Genomic DNA, 21011 nt, shown 5'->3' with positions numbered 1-21011 from the left:
TAGATTGTGGCTGCATGGAATGCATCTAGTTGATTTTAAGGAAATCATTTTCACACTGGAAATAGTTATTTTAATATTACTTTTTGAGCAAAAATATGCTAAAATAATATTTTGTCTCTTATTGCCATATAACCTTTTACTTTCTTTTTTTGTAATAGGAACAACTGCACTTTATTTATTTCTTCTTATGCATCCTTCAATCATCAGCAATCTCCCTAGTCCAAAGACATTTGAGGAAGTTCAGTTCTTTAATGGCAACAACTATCACAAAGGAATAGACTGGTAAGAAAAATAACAAAAAATAAATTCCATTATTAACACATGCTCAATCACTGCAGAGCAATTACAGATGTATGTGTGGCATCTGCATAATTACAGGATAAATTTGTTATGCTCAGTTCTACCACAGTGAATTAGAAATTAATTTATAATGATGATATGTTTAATCAGTGTTGCCTATAATGTGATTTGGACAGTGCAATAATGATAATATTTTTCTGCTAAATTAATATGATTGAATAAAAAACATTATGGGATACATTTCATCAGAATTATTCATAAGGGTATTTAAAATTCTCTTTAAGCGTAGCATTATTTAACTGTGCCTAATTTTTTTCTGAACACATAATTTGTCTTCACAACAATGTTTCAGGCAACAAATAAATCAGTAGTTTATTTTATAATTTGTGACATGTATCTTCATTAACCACATAAACTATAAGTTTTGTTATAATATAGGCTGATATTTGTCATGCAAATAATAACAGGACATTTTCAAAACCATATCAATTCTGGTCACACACGTACATAAAATAAATATTAAGTAACACATGATAAATTATGAAAAAAATAAAATCACAGTATTTCCCCTAAACTAAAATAGAATAAACCTGATATTGGAAATGATTTTCACTCTGGTGATTTTTTCTAGCTCTATTCCAATTTTTCAAGAAAACACGGTCCTGAATTTAATTTCTAGTTCACAGGTATATAAAGCAAATCTCACCTGAGGAAAATTCCCCTCAATGCACACATCTGCAGCATGTAAGTTTGTGTGTCATCATCATGCATGAACCTGTTTGCAATGAAAGACACATTTTTTTAAGGTACAGCTAGGATCAGGGTTGGGCAGGTGCAACACCGGCGAGCAGATCAAGGTTCCCATTGTTGTTGGAGATGTGTCGACTCTGCATCTAGGACATTATATCCTACCTTACTTTTAAAAAGCTAAATAACCTTTGGAATTGCATGCAGGTTATTAAAAGCAGAACGGCAATTTTCTCTGATCTGTGAGCCCAAATGGAACACAAATTGTTTAGCAGGAATATAGATGAGACTCTTCACCACTCTGCTTTTGGGAAACATAATAACAAATGTCAAAGAGGGAAATAAGTGTCTTATATGAATTCTTAATTGCTCTTATTATTTATTTCTAGAATATTTGAGGGTGAGAGAAGTGATGAGCTGTAAGGAGGGTTACACACATAATTAAAGACTTGCACTGAATTAACCTCAGAACATATTGATTCCATAATCCACACGCAGAGGAACGTTTTGACAGCATATGGAGGAGGGAACCTACTGAGGCACCACAGGATCAACTGGCAGGAAATATCCCCTTAATTACTCTAGATAGACTATAAAGTGTTCACATCGCTACGTATACTACAAATTACAAAGAAATTAAGAAGGAAGAGAACCGCCACGCCCTAAAATTGTTGGTGTTTTATAGCTATTCAGACTTACACATTTTTCTGTCTTGTGAACTTTAATCTCACCAAATAATTTCTGCATTCAAATTTGCAAACATAAATTTACTATTTTTTAATATCAACTAAACAATATAGTGTAATTTGCTATTTGCCACAGGCAAATAGTATTTCTGGAATTGGAGTTTTATAGCACAGAACATCAGCCCAAATGTATAGTACTTTTCCTTTGACCCTTATTGGCCTACCTATTTCACCTCACTCCTTCCCATGCCCAAAATGGGTCATTAGAAGAGGAATATTTTGGGTTGACTTCACATTCAATGTGTATAGAATATCTATTATTTAAACTATAACAGCATAATAATCAGAAATAGCTATAAATGAATATTAAAATGTTCCAATTATTTCACATTCAGAATATGGCAAGAAAAATTATTTTCAGATTAATTAATTGTCTTTCTCTGCCTTCAGGTATATGGACTTTTTCCCTACACCATCCAATACTACAAGTGACTTTCTGTTTGAAAAGAGTGCTAATTACTTCCATTCGGAAGAAGCTCCAAGACGAGCCGCATCTCTTGTCCCCAAAGCCAAGATCATCACCATCCTCATTGACCCCTCAGACAGGGCATACTCTTGGTACCAGGTATGGTCAGTAAAAAAATCGGCTAAAAGCATTTTGTTATAGCTTAAATGGAGGCAATGAAAAATAACCAGAATAGAACCTAAACATATGAAAAGTCAAATGTAAGAATATCTAAACCCCCAACCCCCACCAAAAAATATGAGAAATATGAGCTGTATATTTAACTCGTACCAAGTTGGGCAAGGACTTTCAGGCATAAAATAATTATTTAAAAACTCACACATCACCAAAGAATTAATAGATTTCCTAAGCTATATAAACATGTAGAATGTTGATTTATCAAAAATTAACAAATTTAAAAGTCAGTTTCTAGAGTGACAATACATGGTGAATGGCATAGAGCTTTATTTTATAAAAGTTTCGTCCAAGTTAATAAATAAGTAAAATATCGCAGTAGAAAAATGAGCAAAGTGAAGAAAAGGCACAGCTAAACAATCACACACAAAAAAACAACAGTCCAACAATTTATGTGAAAATAATCAACCCAATTGGAGACCAGGTCTCACTCTATTACCCAGCCTGGTGTGCAGTGGCGTGATCATAGCTCACTGCAGCCTCTCCCTCCTGGGCTGAAGTTATCCTCCTGCCTCAGCCTCCCAAGTAGCTGAGACTACAGGCACACACCACCACACCCGCCTATTTGTTTTATATTTTTTGTAGAGATGGGGTTTCGCCATGTTGCCCAGGCTGGTCTTGAACTCCCGGGCTCGAGCAATCCACCAACCTCAGCCTCCCAAAATTTTGGGACTACAAGCATGAGCCACCAAGCCCAGCCCATTCTTTTTTTAGTATCTTGACAACAATTATGATGTTTTTCTCTGCTGGCAAGAAAGTGATTACAAAGGTTCTCAAGTGTTCCAATAGAAGGTACACTTAAGATATTTTCTGAAAACTCATTTGGCAATAATTACAAAAAAGGATGTAAAGATCTTTTAGTGATGTGATTCCCCTTCTGTAATTGATCATAAGGGAAACTTCAAAAGGATGGACAAATGTTTAGGAGCATTGCAGCACTATCTACAAAAATAATAACAAGAGGAAAGTGTTCATTGACATAGATTTGTGTCATACTAAAATGGAATATTCTGCAGAAACATTTAACTGTGGTTTTAATTAATAAAATAGTAATTAAAAGTTGTTTGTCTAATGTGTAGATATTAAATAATCATAGTGATATGTAATTAAACATTGTGAATGTACTGTGAGGAAGTATGTAAAGGTTCTCTGAAAGCATTGTGTAAGAAAATAAACTTAAGACCTAAAACTGAAGGACAAGTAGATATTCCCTGAGTGAGAATAGAAGAAAGGTGGAGTAGAGGATACAGTATATGTTAAACGCATTGGATATAAAGAATCATGGCACATTTAAAGAGCTAGAAGAAATTCCGCGTGGCTAGTGGGAAAATCCTATGTAGAGACCTATAGGAGTTGCAGCTGAGAGGCACACTAGGGCTAGAACCATCTGGCTGCTGCCATTTGTTGAGCAACTGAAAGCCTTTGAAAAACAGTAGCCAATGTGTGACTACCAGATTTTCTTTTACAATACATCACATTATCTGCTATTTGAAGAAACTGGAATAGGACAAATGACTCTTTGGAGAAATCACACTTGAAGCTATTGCAATAGACCTACTGAGGTATGGAAATGGTGTAGACAAAAATGGTAAGTAGAAACTGAATGAAGAATAAGTATTCAGAGATATTTAGACATTAAAATCAACAGAATTTGGTGAGAACATAGTGTCAAGGATGAAACAAATTTCCAATGTGGGCCCTAGATGATGGCCACACATTCCCATGAAAAAAGAATCACTGCAGTATACAGGAGGGTTGGGGTGGGGTGGGAGGTGGGGACTAAAAAAGTGTGGATTATGATCATGATGAATGAAACCCTTCATTATCAAAAGAACAGTGAAGTCAGCTGACACTCTGGGAGAAGTCTGAGCTAGATATTTGTGAATCAGAGGTATGAAGCCATGGCCATGTAAATGGTGAAATCACCTAAGGAAAGAGTTTAGAGATGAAAAGTGCAGAGCGGGATGAGGCGCCAAGAAAGACAAGAAAATATAGCCAAAATAGAAGAAAAAAATTCAGGAGTGCAGTGGCACTGATTCGAAGGGAAGGGAGTGCTGCCAGATGGAGGGGTGACAACAATTCCAAAAGCTGCTAAAAAATCAAACCATTAGGCAAAGCGAAAGATGTGGAGGGAAGTGGAGCCCTTAGCAAGACAGTAAAAAAGAGCAAAGCCAGATGGATTTTGGTGAAAAAAGAAGTAATTAGGGGTGAAGAAATAGAGGCAGCACTTGCGAAAGACTCCAAAAGTGTGATTTTGAAGGGGTAAAACAGGACACTGGTTTATTACATAGAAGTAGAAGTAGAACTGAGAAAACGTGATCTGTAGTAGTGTTGATTTGATAAGTCATTTCCAAAGAAAAAGAGAGGTTAAAGGCCCAGAAGAGATAATAGGTAACCAACTCTGCGGAGATACAGGAAAGAATGGCTATAGGAAAAGGCTTACATGGTGGGACCAGGGGCAACCCTGCCTGCATTCTGAGTTCTTAACTTTTCTTGTGTTGAGATTCTTCTAGCTGTCTGGTGGTTCCTATAAGTGTTTCAAAAATATATTTTAAAAGCCTAAAACTAAATATGTATACAAAAGAAACTGCTATGTTAATGTGAAATACTTTTTCAATCAGTAACAAACTTTTAAATTAAATCATCATATGATAATTTGATGAGTCTAGTACTATATCATATGATATATGATATATGATTTGATGAGTCTAGTACTACATCATATGATAATGATGAGTCTAGTACTATAATAACTTTGAAATAGTAGTGACCATAAGCAACATTTTGATATATCTAAGACACTGGTAATGGGATATAAAATAACTGATTTTTATTGGTGGTAAAATCACAATCACAGTACAATAAATACTGTGGCTGTTGTCTACATACATTCCATTCAGTAATTACTGAAAACAAAGTTTTTTGTTGTTGTTGCTTTTTTGTTTTTTTTTAATGGAGTCTCACTCTGTCGCCCAGGTTGGAGTGCAATGGCGTGATCTCGGCTCACTGCAACCTTCGCCTCCCAGGTTCATGCCATTCTCCTGCCTCAGCCTCCTGAGTAGCTGGGACTACAGGCACGTGCCACCATGCCTGGCTAATTTTTTTTTTTTTTTTTTTTTTCAGTAGAGACAGGTTTTCATCGTGTTTTCCCCAGTCTCCTGAACTCGTGATCCGCCTGCCTCGGCCTCCCAAAGTGCTGGGATTACAGGCGTGAGCCACCGCGCCCTGCCACAAAAAGTATTTTTGTCGTTTTTCTTTTTTTTCTTTTGCTGATCCGAGTTCGTAGACACACTGTATTCTATCAACAGGCCTATGTTTGAGAATCCCTGGGTTGAAACTTAAGGGATAGAAGAGGGGATGAATGTAGACACTGGTAAATCCAAAGACCTGAGATGGAAAAATTGAAGTGACTGTGATGGTCTCTCCTTCCTTTGAGAAGCCTGGAATGAGTTAATCTGATGAAAAGAGGGTGATAGTTTGAAGACACAGCAGTTTGAGAAGAGGAAAAAAAGAGGATGTGAAATCATTATACAGTGGCGCGATAAAGCTGACAACAAAAATGTAAATTCGCCTACAGCAATGATGGCCTAATACAAGTTGGTAATCTTGAAGTTATGATGGTAACAGTGTATATATACCAAAATCCCAACGATGTGAGTGCATTTTGTGTATGTACGAATTTAGTGCATATACAAATTAATACCAAAGTAAAGAAGATTAAAAGGGAATTTTTGAAGGGTGGAGTAGGATAACAAGTCATTTCATTTTTTTGCTTCTTTTTCTTGATTTTTCAAAATTTATTTAATAAAAAATGTATTACTGAAAACAAATACTGCTGTATAGAAAAATGTGACATTGCAAACTGGAGGTCGAGTAGTTGGGATCCCAAAAAAACACTTAGATTGGAAGCAAAATTTATAAACTACCATCAGAATTTATCTAATACACGAGTCAGTATTTCCCACAAGGTACAAGAATTATGTCTTTCTCAGTTTGTGAACACTCATTGCAAAGCAAGATAAACTTATTTTTTCAGTATACCAAAAGCATTAAAGCATGAAGCCTTAAAGTTTTGAATTTAAGCAATTGAGGAAAATGTTAAACATTTCCCTAGCAGAAAGCATGGTCACTATCTAGAGCAGATTTAAGTGAACCTTTTTTTTTCACATAGATTAAACCAGTTCAATAAAAGAGAATCTTTATGATGTGTGTGCCTCTCTGCGCTTGCTTTTTCAAATAAATTCTTTGAACATACATACAGGTTTGAAAGGAATTATTTTTTCTGATAATACTTTTTATTGCTGTATTGCAGTGAGCAGGGCCCCACACTGCTCCACATTTCAAAATAATGTAGCCTATTACTTAGCTAGTCCTGTCTATTCAGTAAATACCGTAAATCCAAAGCTCAGCAGGCATAATTCAGAAACTCCTACAAATGTCACCTGCCACTGTAATTTCTACCCCGCATTTTTATAACGGACCTCGCAGAGGAGCTATAGTGCTGTTTTTCCATAAAATATGTCATTTTGTGACTTCATGGTCATATTTTTATGCTAATCTACTTAGTTGCAGGAATATAAAGAAAAGTTGGTGCTAAACTGGTAAAAGTCAATATAGAACAGATTAAGCACAGTTTCATATTATCACTGCTTAAGGTAGACATTTTAGCATTACTGTATTAAATATGTATGTAGTGTGTCTTATTCTTCATTGAAATTATATAATTTCTACACATTTTGTTAATTAAATGAGTTATATAATCTATATACTCAGCATAAGGTATATGCATGTAAAAATATCAATAAATATACAACAACAAGAGAACTTTAAAAGTGTATGCCACTTACTAATTATTCTTTAACCACTCATCAATTCCTAATCATCTTTACTTTTCTAGTTATTTTTATTTCTAACTCACACATAAGATCCATCACTCACACATAAGGCCAGCCATTACACGGTCATAGCACGGACCAGTATACTTCCACATTTACCCTACACTAGAATTTCTTCAAATTCACTTTTAGAAGTTTCACAACACTTATTCCCACATACCTCATCTATCTTAGCTCAAACTTACCTTAGATGATGAAGTCCTCTTAGTTTTCATATGTGTTTGGTGGTTTTGTTTTTCTGATTATCACAATCTTTCTCCTTACATTTTAGCTCGAAAGCTTCAACCGTCGAAAAGTCCTTTCATGCTGCAGTCAGAATTAATCCCTTACTGATCTGGCTGTCACAGCAAGTAACTTCTACCTCTAATCAAATATGTCAAATATACAACTTTATTCCAATCTATTGTCTCCCACACTAGATCTGATTTCTTTGAAGAGAGTGGTTATGTCTTATATCTTTTCATCTCCAGGATCTATCTCAGATCTTTGTTCCGGAAAGAAGCTTAAATAATGTTTGTTAAATTGTATTGACTGTTAAATTTATCTCTCACTGAGCTGGGCTCTTTCCTGTTTGACCAATGATAGTTTGGTGTGACTCAGGATTTGATACTGAAAAGTAGAAGTGAAGCAGTATTCGTGAATTAGCAGGTTTAGGTAGAAACCCTTTCAAACAGAAAGGATCTTGGGTGATGTAATATGAATATGACATCTAAACAAGCATGAGAAATAGACAGCAGCTTTATCTGTACCCATAGCACCTGATACACAGGGATATTGGGGAAATGTCAGAATCTGAAGGAGTGGCAGTAATGGAACAGTGGCCCAAGAAACATGTAAGACTACTCTTAAAAAGATTATTCTTGCAAAATCTAAATTTTTCATTAGGCTTGATTTGTCTGGTCTCTGACATCTTCTCAGTCTTAATAATATCCATGAAGAAAATCCTCACATCCTACCTCTGCCTTGCACCTAACCACTTTAGACATAAATATAACTACAAGTTTATGTGTATACCACTTGATATATAGTGAAGGCTTGTACTTTAATTTACTTTAAAATAAGCAGTGTGCCAATGGGTATTCCAATGTATACAATTGTCATTCTATTTCATTTCATTTGTTTATTTTCATTCTAAAATTAAGTATTTGATTTGTTATTATTTTGTGACATAAAGGACACACACATTTATACATACACACCAAACACACACATGCATGTGCTCACCCATACACATATGCATATCTACACAGGCATTAAAAAAAATCTAACTTTACAATTGACTTTCTTGTTAAAGCACCAACGATCACATGAAGATCCAGCTGCTCTAAGGTTCAATTTCTATGAAGTTATTTCAACAGGACATTGGGCTCCATCTGACTTAAAAACTTTGCAGAGAAGATGCCTAGTACCTGGATGGTATGCAGTCCACATAGAAAGATGGCTAACTTACTTTGCTACTTCTCAGGTAATGTCCTGAAATTACTTTCTTCTGTTTATTTTATTATAATGTCCTGAAATTTTATATTTTATTATAATGTCCTGAAATTACTTTCTTCTGTTTATCATGATTGTATTGCACTGACAAGCAGAAAATGGGAATTAACATTGCCACAGACAGTGATTTATAATCAGAGACAATGATAAGTAAGGAAGAAATGTGCATTTTACATTTTTAATTTTATTAATACTATTAACATGATAAATATCTCTAAAACACATTCTTACAATCTTCTTTTGAACAGTAGCTAGTCTCAAAGTGATAAGTTCTCATACAGGAGACATCATGTGATTTATGGGCAACAACTCTCAACTACCAGTACAACAGCCAGTTAGACAACAACTTTACGAAACACCACATGCAGATACCTGCATGTTGTTTGTTCTGTATGGCCCTTATAAGGAAAGAAGGTCATGCACTAGGCTGCCAAATGGGGAGTGTTATAATGGCCACAGGAACATGAGATAGACCGAGAAATAAGGATTTGAAAAAAGGCATCCATATATTTTTTTGTATTGATCTTCAAAAAAAAAAAAAAGTTCTGGGCTACATGTGCAGAACATGCAGGTTTGTTACATAAGTATACATGTGCCACGGTGGTTCGCTGCACCCATCAGTCTGTCACCTACATTAGGTATTTCTCCTAATGCTATCCCTCGCCTTGCCCCACACCCCTGACAGGCCACAGTGTGTGATGTTCCCCTCCCTGTGCCTATATGTTCTCATTGTTCAACTCCCACTTATGAGTGAGAACATGCGGAATATGGTTTTCTGTTCCTGTGTTAGTTTGCTGACAATGATGGTTTCCAGCTTCATCCATGTCCCTGCAAAGGACATGAACTCATCCTTTTTTATAGCTGCATAGTATTCCATGGTGTATATGTTCCATATTTTCTTTATCCAGTCTAAAATTGATGGGCATTGGGCTGGTTCCAAGTCTTTGCTATTGTGAATAGTGCTGCAATGAACATACGTATACATGTGACTTTATATTAGAATGATTTATAATCTTTTGGGTATATACCCAGTAATGGGATTCCTGGGTCAAATGGTAGCTCTGGCTCTAGATCCTTGAAGAATTGCCATACTGTCTTCCACAATGGTTGAGCTAATTTACACTCCCACCAACAATGTAAAAGCATTCCTATTTCTCCACATTCTCTCCAGCGTCTGTTGTTTCCTGACTTTTTAATGATCACCATTCTAACTGGCATGAGATGGTATCACATTGTGGTTTTGATTTGCATTTCTCTAATGAACAATGATGATAAAATTTTTCCATATGTTTGTTGATCGCATAAATGTCTTCTTTTGAGAAGTGTCTGTTCATATACTTTGCCTACTTCTTGATGAGGTTGTTTTTTTTCTTGTAAATTTGTTTAAGTTCCTTGTAGATTCTGGATATTAACCCTCTGTCAGATGGATTGCAAAAATTTTCTCCCATTCTGTAGGTTGCCTTTCACTCTGATGATAGTTTCTTTTGCTGTGCAGAAACTTTAGTTTAATGAAATCCCATTTGTCAATTTTGGCTTTTGTTGCAACTGCTTTTGGTGTTTTAGTCATGAAGTCTTTGCCCATGCCTATGTCCTGAATGGTATTGCTTAGGTTTTCTTCTAGGGTTTTTATGGTTTGGGGTTTTACATTTAAGTCTTTAATCTGTCTTGAGTTAATTTTTGTATAAAGTGTAAGGAAGGGGTCCAGTTTCAGTTTTCTGCATATGGCTAGCCAGTTTTCTCAGCACCATTTACTGAATAGGAGATCCTTTCCCCATTGCTTGTTTTTGGCAGATTTGTCAAAGATCAGATGTTTGTAGATGTGTGGTGTTATTTCTGAGGCCTCTGTTGTGTTTCATTGGTCTGTATATCTGTTTTGGTGCCAGTACCATGCTTGTTTGGTTACTGTAGCCTTGTACTATAGTTTGAAGTCAGGTAGCATGATGCCTCCAGCTTTGTTCTTTTTGCTTAGGATTGTCTTGGCTATACGGGCTCTTTTTTTGGTTCCATATGAAACATCAACATCAACATAAAGTATCCCCACACAAAAACCCCATCCAAAGGTTATCAGCCTCAAAGATCAAAGGTAGATAAATCCACGAAGATGAGGAAAAACCAGTGCAAAAATGATGAAAATTTCCAAAACCAGAATGCCTCTTCTCCTCCAAATGATTGCAACTCCTCTCCAGCAAAGGCACAAAACTGGACACAGGATGAGATTGATGAATTGACAGAAGTAGGCTTCAGAAGGTGGATAATAACAAACTCCTCTGAGCTAAAGGAACATGTTGTAACCCAATGCAAGGAAGCTAAGAACTTGGTAAATGTTACAGGAACTGCTAACTAGAATAACCAGTTTAGAAAGGAACCTAAATGGCCTGATGGAGCTGAAAAACACAGCATGAGAACTTTGTGAAACATACACAAGTATCAATAGCCAAATCGATCAAGCAGAATAAAAGCTATCAGAGATTGAAGATCAACTTACTGAAATAAGGTGTGAAGACAAGATTAGAGAACAAAGAATAAAAAGGAATGAACAAAGCCTCCAAGAAATATGGGACTATGTGAAAAGACCAAAGCTACAATTGATTGGTGTACTTGAATGTGACAGGGAGAATGGAACCAAGTTGGAAAACACAATTCAGGATATTATCCAGGAGAACTTCCCCTACCTAGCAAGACAGGCCAACATTCAAATTCAAGAAATACAGAGATCACCACTAAGATACTCCATGAGAAGACCAACCCTAAGACACATAATCGTCAGATTCTCCAAGGTTGAAACGAAGAAAAAAATGTTAAGGGCAGCCAGACAGAAAGGTCAGGTTACCTACAAAGGGAAGTCCATCAGACTAACAGCAGATCTCTGCAGAAACCCTACAAGCCAGAAGAGAGTGGGGGCCAATATTACAATAAAGAAAAGAATTTTCAAACAAAAAAAAGAATTTCATATTTAGCCACACTAAACTTCATAAGCGAAAGAGAAATAGAATTATTTACAGAGAAGCAAATGCTGAGGGATTTTGTCACCACCAGGCCTGCCTTACAAGAGCTCCTGATGGAAGCACTAAATATGGAAAGGAAAAACCTGCACCAACCCTGCAAAAACACATCAAAATATAAAGACCGATGACACTATGAAGAAACTGTATTAAGTAATGTACAAAATAACCAGCTAGCATCATGATAACAGAATCAAATTCATACATAACAATATTAATCTTAAATGTAAATGGGTTAAATGCCCCAATTCAAAGACACAGATTGGCAAATCAGATACATATTCAAGGCCCACTGGTGTGCTGTATTCAGGAGACCCATCTCACGTGCGAAGACGCACATAGGCTCAAAATAAAGGAATGGAGGAATATTACAAAGCAAGTGGAAAGAAAAAAAATGCAGAGGTTGCAATCCTAGTCTCTGATAAAGCAGACTTTAAACTAACAAAGATCCAAAAAGACAAAGAAGGGCATTAAATAATGGTAAAGGGATCAACGCAACAAGAAGATCTAACTATCTTAAATATATATGCACCAAATACAGGTGCACCCAGATTCATATAACAAGTTCTTAAACACCTACAAAGAGACTTAGACTCCTACACAATAATGGTGGGAAACTTTAACACCCCACTGTCAATATTAGAACAATGACAGAAAATTAACAAGGATATCCAGGAATTGAACTCAGCTCTGGACTAAATGGAACTAATAGACATCTACAGAACTCTCCACTCCAAATCAACAGAATATACATTCTTCTCCACACCACACAGCATGTATTCTAAAATTGACCATGTAATGGGAAGTAAAACACTCTTCAGCAAATGCAAAAGAATGGAAATCATAACAGTCTCTCAGACCACAGTGCAATCAAATTAGAACTCAGGATTAAAAAACTCACTCAAAACCGCACAACTACACGGAAACTGAGCAACCTGCTCCTGGATGACTACTGGGTAAATAACAAAATTAAGGCAGAAATAAAGAAGTTCTTTGAAATAAATGAAAATAAAGAGACAACATACCAGAATCACTGGGACAGAGGTAAAGCAGTCTTAAGAGAGAAATTTATGCCACTAAATGACAACAGAAAGCTGGAAAGATCTAAAATCAACACTCTAACATCATAATTAATAGAACTAGAGAAGCAAGAGCAAACAAATTCAAAAGCTAGCAGAAGACAAGAAATAACTAAAATTAGAAAATTAGAGCAGAACTGAAGGAGATAGACATGAAAAACCTTTCAAAAAATCCATGAATCCAAGAGCTGGTTTTTTGAAAAGATTAAGAAAATATATGGACCACTAGCTAGCTAGACTAATGAAGAAGAAAAGAGAGAAGAATCGAATAGACACAATCAAAAGTGATAAAGGAGATATTACCATTGATCCCACAGAAATACAAACTGTCATCAGAGAATACTATAAATGCCTCTATGCAAATAAACTAGAAAATCTAGAAGAAATGGATAAATTCCTGGACACATACACCTTCCCAAGACTAAACCAGGAAGAAGTGAAATCCCTGAATAGACCGATAACAAGTTCTAAATTTGAGGCAGTAATTAATAGCCTACCACCAAAAACACAGGATCAGACTGCTTCACAGCCGAATTCTACCAGAGTTACAAAGAGGGACTCCTCCCTAACTAATTTTATAAGGCCAGCATCATCCTGATATCAAAACCTGGCAGAGACTTAACAAAAAAAGCATAACTTTAATATTCTGTCTTCCAGCTCAGGGCAAATTGAAGCCCTAGTAGCTGGGCCTTACCATTGACCTTTTTCCAGTATTCCTTTTTTTTTTTTTTTTTTTTTTTGAGATGGAGTCTCACTCCATCACCCAGGCTGGAGTGCAGTGGCACGATCTTGGCTCACTGCAACCTTGGCCTCCTGGGTTCAAGCAATTCTCCTGTCTCAGCCTACCATGTAGCTGGGACTACAGGAGCCTGCCACCATGACTGGCTAATTTTTGTATTTTTAGTAGAGACAGGGTTTCACCTTGTGGGTCAGGCTGGTCTCGAACTCCTGACCTCAGGTGATCCACCCACCTCAGCCTCACAAAGTGCTGGGATTACAGGTGTGAGCCACTGCGCCCGGCCTTTTCCAGTATTCCTTTGACAATTATGATATTCTGGGGCAGTGATCCAATGATCAGTAAGGCACGGACAAACATTTCCCTCCTCCCTCTGTCTTGTTTGTTTAAGATTAGATGGGTGATTTTCATTTGGATGACCACTATTTCTGAGCCGTAAGCTCCAGGGTTAGCTAATAGGAATTTGGTAGGCTGGATAATTATCTGATCACACAACAAATGGAAAATTATGTTTCTACTGAAGCACTAAATCAAGAAAGTGTCTATGTTTACTTCTGATTTACAAAAAGCAAGTTAAGGGCTATAACTTGATAATTCACAAGAAATGATGCCTATGGCAAACTTTATTGTTTATGTGGAAGGATGCAAGAATAATAAACATTCAAATGTATTCTAAGTAGGGCATATTTGCTTCCTATTCACACTGATCCAATTTATGAATGTCACACCAGGTAAAGGAAGGCATCACAGTCTATTCAATTTAATTTTTTTCTTCATAAAGTGACTATTTCTGACTTTACAGTTGCTAATTATTGATGGACAGCAGCTGAGATCTGACCCAGCTACTGTGATGGATGAAGTCCAGAGGTTTCTGGGAGTTACACCTCATTATAATTACTCTGAAGCACTAACGTGAGTCTATTGTCATGCTTGATTTCATTTCCATTATTTGCCATCATAAATTATCACTGGTAGGTGTGTATATAACATCATTAATACTAGCTAGAATTTATACATCCTATGCTACCTACAAGCAATCAAAGGAATATCCTCATCAATCATGTAGTGTTTCTCTTTTAAATATGAGAAATACTTTATTTTATAAAGTATATGTTATATTATTGCAAATTCTTCTTTTTGTGAGTTTTCCCTGTTATCAGTTTGATTAAGTAAATTTTTTATATGCCTACCTGTGCAGAAAGTGTCCTAGAAATTTAGTTTACAAAGGTGAAAAAGATATTGTCTCCTCTTTCAAGAAATTTACAGGTTAGAAATGAAATGCAATATGTAGGACAGAATTGGGAAATGAGTATATTCATGTTTTATTCTGTATTTATTAAATTATTTATAACCAAATATAATCATGTATACTGTTCCAGCTATTTATTGTTGCATGACAAACCATCCCAAAGCCTAGTGGCTTATAATGACCATTATTTTATTATGCTCATGGAATCTGTGGGTCAGGAATTAGACAGGATACAGAAGGATGGCTTGTCTTCGCTCATGATGTTTAGAGCCACAGCCTGGAAGACTTGAATATCTGGCTTTGACTCAGATGACTGGGACCTGAAATCATCTGGAGTCTCCTTTACTCACGTCTCTGAATCCTGGACTGGCGTGGCTCAAAGGCTGAGATCAGTGGGTTGAAGACTCTCCATGAGGCCTCCTGGATGACTTGGCTTCCTCACCCTGTGGTGGCTGTGTTCCAAGAGGGAGCAATAAGTCAAGGGAGCATGTGGTCCAAGACAGCCAAGTCCTTCTCTGACCTGGACCTGCCAGTCACACAGTATAACTTAGGCTACATTCTACTTGTTACAATAGTCACTAAAGCCAGTCCAAATCCAAGGGGAGAAAAACAAGACTGCACCTCTTGGTGGGGTGGGACAGCATCACCAGTGGGAATGAATGTGGGATGGGAGATATGATTGCTGTCATCTTGGGAAAATAAAACCCTATATTTTTATAATTAAAAATGGGGAGAAATGTAAAAGAAGCAGAATGACAAACAAAAACAAGTAGCCAAAATATACCTTAAAAGGGATTGTACTTTATTCATAAAAGCCTCTCCCACAAGGTCTGATACAAAACCTGTGAAATTTTGACAAAATTCTAACAAGCGCAATTATATAATTTCCCAGTTCGCAGCAGATTAGAATCAGCAATTAGACAATTAGAGAGGCTAACAGAGGAACAGGAAAAGCAGTAATAAGATTGGGTTGTGTTTTATCCACTAAAACAATCTTAATGAAGTTTTTACCTACACATGGAAATAACAACAACACAAGGCCTATTCCTGTTAATTAAGTAAACGAAGCTTCCTATAATATGTTTGTATTAATAGTTACTGATGTTGGCTTTCTTTTCCTGCCTCTCAGCAGTAGTTGAGGTAATGTTTCTATCCTGTTTATGAAAAATAGTTGCTTATGGTTCAATAAACCTGTAAAATTACACTTTTGAAGGAGAGATTACGAACAAGTACAAAATATGTCGTTTTTAATATGTCTCACACATCACAAAAATTAATAACTATAGTGATGTTCAGTAGAATAAAAAAAACTCAAACCACAACCAACTCATGTACTAAAAGTTGCCTAACAGTTATATTGAGGCAGGCTTTGCATCTTAATTTCACAATTTCATGCCTACTAAAGTAAAACCATAAAGCAATGAATTGACATAACTTAGAGAGGATAAATGTCCTTTGTTAGACTTAAGGCGTATGAAGTTGCCAATGCATTAAATGAAACCAGGACAGCAAAATCATGTAGATTCAAGGTTATGACAACCCTATCTAAAAAAAATGACTTTCAGTATTCTGGAGGGCTCTACTTTCTCTGATTGTATTAAGCTGTGCCTTACAACAGCTGCTGTGGATAACAAGGAGAGACCACAGCCCATCCTGAGACCTCGGCATTACCTGAGAGCAAAGGAGATGCTCTCAGCATGTGTATAAATATGTTGACTTTGCTGCCAGGGCTGTATTTTACCTTAATGCAGTTAAATATTCTCATCCTGAGGCAGAAAACAATGTTTAGGGGCACTGTTATGCCGACTTCATCTCATTTTATACAGCATGCTGAATTGTTTTTCCTCTTGGGAAATTAATGAAAACAGGAGAAAGGACTGTGACAGGCAAAGAGCAGATTGAAAAGTCCAGGTTGGAAATGACTCTGTCTTTCTTTTATCCATTTAACTAGTGGTGTATTTAATTTTAATTTACAACATGTACTAGGACAACTTGGACTGCAAGGTTCAGGTCTCTAATAATAGGTTGGGCAGAGAACTGTGAAGAAAACTTCCCTCTCCCCCTAAATGAATTCACATATGTACAGAAGCAAATTGCAGGTGCACCAGTATTATAGGAATGGGCCCAGGGCAACAAAATATTCTGCAACTAATTAACTTTACATCCCAGTCAATTATGCTTCATCCTTCTAAAACATCTGCTGAGCAACAAAAATGCAAACCTTTTCGATGTTTTATGCATGCAGCAAGCCCCATAGTAATGAACTTAAAATTTCCCTTCTTATTTGGTTCATTCTTCCGTTTTTCCTCTCCTGTTAGTCCTAAACAAAAATTCTTACATATTCGACTTTTAAAAACACACTAGGCCACACATCCTTTCTTTCATAACTCAGTGCAGCTACGTGAGCAAAACGACATTAGAGTTTTCTGTAAGAATATAGGTACCTGAATTATCTAACAGATTATCTGCCTTCAACAAGAGAAATAAGAGGTTGTCTGATCCTCCACTTTATTTTTACACTTCTAATTTGTTTTTTGAAAAGTGTAAGCATTTTGAACTGTAAAAAATGCAATAATTTCTGAACTGAAAGCTTTAATTCATGTTTATATTCACAGAAGTATACCTACATTACATTCAACCCCTTTAATATATACCAGTGAATGATTTCAAATAAGTCTGTTAACATATCTTTGAAATCACATCCATAAGTAAATAAAGTATCCTAAAGTTCCTTTATATATTGGCTGTAATTTTAGTTATTGGTCTTTGATCTTTTATGGATGCATAAGTAAGCTAAGGAACTTAAGTTAAAAATTTTCATGTAAAAGTAAACTAAAGATCTATTTCTTTTTTCATTATAGTATAGCTACTTAAAATATATAATAACATATAGCTTCTTTCATCTCAGTTAGCCTCTCTCAAATCAGCTAAATAAATATCTGTAAAAATGAATTAAATTAAATCAGTGGGCATACAAAAATACATTTCCTTTATTCAATTGGTGAGGCTGTCTCACTGAAAATTCTGCATACAATTTGTAATCATTATATGTTTTATGTACTGTAGGTTTGATCCCCAAAAGGGTTTTTGGTGTCAATTACTGGAAGGAGGAAAGACAAAATGCCTTGGAAAAAGCAAAGGCCGAAAATATCCACCTATGGATCCAGAGGTAATAATTTTTTAATCTTTGAATTACTCTAGCAAAAATATTTGCAAACAGCTATTTCAAAACTAGTAACAAGAAATTTGCTTCCTTTTTCTGCTCTTCCTTTGCAATTAATAATTTTATATACTTAGAGGATGATAGAGATAATTAACACATAGAAATGATAGATAGATAGATAGATAGAGATCGGTAGATAGATATTAAGAATTAATATACATTCCTAGAAATTATTTGCTGTTTGAATGCAATTCAAAAATAAATATTTACTAAAAAATGACTCATTTCCAAACGCTTAAAGCACTTAAATAGTTTACTAAACAAGTGATTTTGGATAAAATATTCAAGTATCATTATTATATATTCAATACAGATATTCAAGGCCTACATTACAGGTGGAACTGGGCTAAGCAATGGAAAGAATACAAAGATAAAACAGTTGCGAACTCAGATTTATTACAGGATAAATTAGTTATATCCACTGATTTGTATTAGGGACATAAAAACATAAAACATGACAAACGAAACCAGAAAACGGCAGGAAAATATTTCAATAGAAGTGAGGATATGAGAAGAAATGCCTTATCTGGTAGAACAGGCTTGGAAAACCAGCCAGCAATTGGCTCAGCCAGGTATCATACATATTTCTCTTACGGCAAGGTGGGCAAAGGGGGATGCAGGTGATTCATGGGTTACTATGGAAATAGATGTACTAGAAGGTCCTTAAGCTACATTTTTGAACTCAATAACTTCAAAAGGGTTTCAGAAATCACTTTAATCCACCAAGAAATAAATGTAATGTTCCCACTACTACTATAAACATCTTATCCGAAATGTGAAGTGTTTACAATCTGGTTTAAGGGAAGAAACATAATGAAATACCTGGTGAACGTTCCAAGATGAAATGTAGTTGTCTTAAATCCATTTCCACAGTATACACAAAAGTTGCTAAGGGAGGTTTATGTGGTAAAAGACCATTTGTGTTAAAATATTGAGGAGGGCTTAAGAGAGATGGTGGATCTTGGACCAAATGGAAAACAATGAAGGAGGCATTGTTACCTATGCCAGCAACAGGAAAAGTGTTCATCTCCAATTTTGTCAAAGAGATGGAACTCTGCCAATTGGGTTATAATATAGGTGATATCCAGAAAGAAAGTCCAATTAGAAATGTCCTGTTTTCCAGAAATCTGTGTAGATGAAAGATAAATATAAAACTAAAACCATTCATATTTTTTTAGCATTTCTCTAATAACGGCCCATCTCTGCAACATGATTAGAAATATAAGAATTGCAAAAAGGATCAGGCTTCAGAGACCTTATAATATTTTGGAAACCAAAAGCTCTTAGTGACTAAAAAAATATATTTCAGCTCTGAGTAAATGTATAAAAATTTTGCATAATATTGCAAGTTATTATTTGTAATAGTGAATTTTAGTTTTTATGATTATGCTCACATTCAATTTTTATCTTATGGGCCAATTTTCAAAAAAAATGTATGTACATTTATCTAGCTTACCTCCATAAATTTCATACCTCATGTGGTCCCTATCTCATTTATCTCTAGTATTACACTCCTGTCATCGTTTTTTCTTTCTGTGTAGACTTCATATATACCACAATAAATATGTGCCGTAATGACAGATACGCCATATAGGATATACTTGGTCCTATTTCTATTTTTAGCTACACCTTTGCCAAATATTTTCAAAAGGTAAAAATAACTGATATTTGAGGAAAAATACAAGAAATATAATATGTTGTAGACACGTATACTGTAGTAGATATATTCCTTAAGAAATATAGATTACAATATCCTGTTTGATGAAACAAAGAGCTTCTTTCAAGTTCCTCTTTTTTTCTTTCCAGTCTAGAACGTTCCTCTCTAATTACTACCGAGATCATAATGTGGAACTATCCAAACTGCTACACAGATTGGGACAGCCTCTGCCATCATGGCTGAGACAGGAACTGCAGAAAGTGAGATAGCACTGGAGACAAGAACCAAGCCTCTCAAGATACTTCTAGTGTTTAAAAAAAAAAAATCCACCTTTATTCTCAAGCACTTGTGATTGTCAACAAAGAACTGTGTGAATAAATTTCCTTCAGCCTTTTTCATAAAATGAAAACTGTTATACATGCACGCATTGACAATTACTAGCATCAATCCCTGTGTAAGCTTTTGGGAGATTATGTGGGGGTTTGTGGCATTATCCAGTTTCTAGTGTACAGATCATAGCACAGCCCAGTTCCTATGTTAAGCGTAAGGTTTCAGATACTCTATGTACGACTGATAATCTGGATTATATACAAGTGACCAGTTAAAATTTTAAGGAAAAACCAAGTAAATGAGGTTAGTCATAACTCAATATTTGAATTAAGGGCTAACATTTTCCCCTTGAGAATTTAAAAACAATTTTGCTTTTATTATGAGAGGGAATTATGTAACCCCATACTCTTATTTGTGAGTAATTACTCTTTATTATATCAGCCCACATATTTTCTTTCTGCAGTGACTCGTCTTTATTAATTTCTTGACTTGCTAAAGAAGTTGTGAAGTTATAGCTTCCCATGTTTTTTGTTTGTTTTCCTCCTGTAAGAGGGGATTACGTGAAAGCTTCCATATTCACTGATATTATTTTATCTGGCAGCACATGCCTTTCCCAGTGAATTTGTCATTATGATTCCAGCAAAATCTGTTAAAGTTTTTGGGGAAGAAAAAGAGTATGAAGCTGCATAATACCACTGTTAAGTCTAAGGCCATCTTTAAGTCGGTCCCGAATCTTACTATACTAATAATATAGATATTTCCACCTTGACAACGATATAGTATTTATATATTTTTCACTATCTGAGATAGAAATAAAGCTTTATTGATAAAATATGGAATGAAAACACCAAGGTGTGTTTGCATATATAGTGAGGCAGTGTGCCTTCTACATAGTATATGTTAATCTTTTTAA

General features: G+C 35.5%; 1 protein-coding gene across 1 annotated transcript in view; it reads left to right on the top strand.

The window, feature by feature from the left end:
• The window catches only part of NDST4 (N-deacetylase and N-sulfotransferase 4), a 284247-nt gene extending 264167 nt beyond the window's left edge, over positions 1-20080 (top strand). The window contains exons 9-14 of the mRNA XM_009448180.4: positions 159-282; positions 2184-2358; positions 8623-8793; positions 14442-14551; positions 17955-18057; positions 19918-20080. Of these exons, the coding sequence (XP_009446455.3) occupies positions 159-282; positions 2184-2358; positions 8623-8793; positions 14442-14551; positions 17955-18057; positions 19918-20037 (803 nt within the window). The 3' untranslated portion in view covers positions 20038-20080. The remainder of the gene's footprint in view (positions 1-158; positions 283-2183; positions 2359-8622; positions 8794-14441; positions 14552-17954; positions 18058-19917) is intronic.
• Positions 20081-21011: the final 931 nt, after the last annotated feature.

Source organism: Pan troglodytes, chromosome 3 (assembly GCF_028858775.2).
Source record: "Pan troglodytes isolate AG18354 chromosome 3, NHGRI_mPanTro3-v2.0_pri, whole genome shotgun sequence".
Taxonomy (NCBI): Eukaryota; Metazoa; Chordata; class Mammalia; order Primates; family Hominidae; genus Pan; species Pan troglodytes.
Note: the sequence above shows the minus strand (reverse complement) of the source record. Positions and strands in the feature narration are given on the sequence as shown.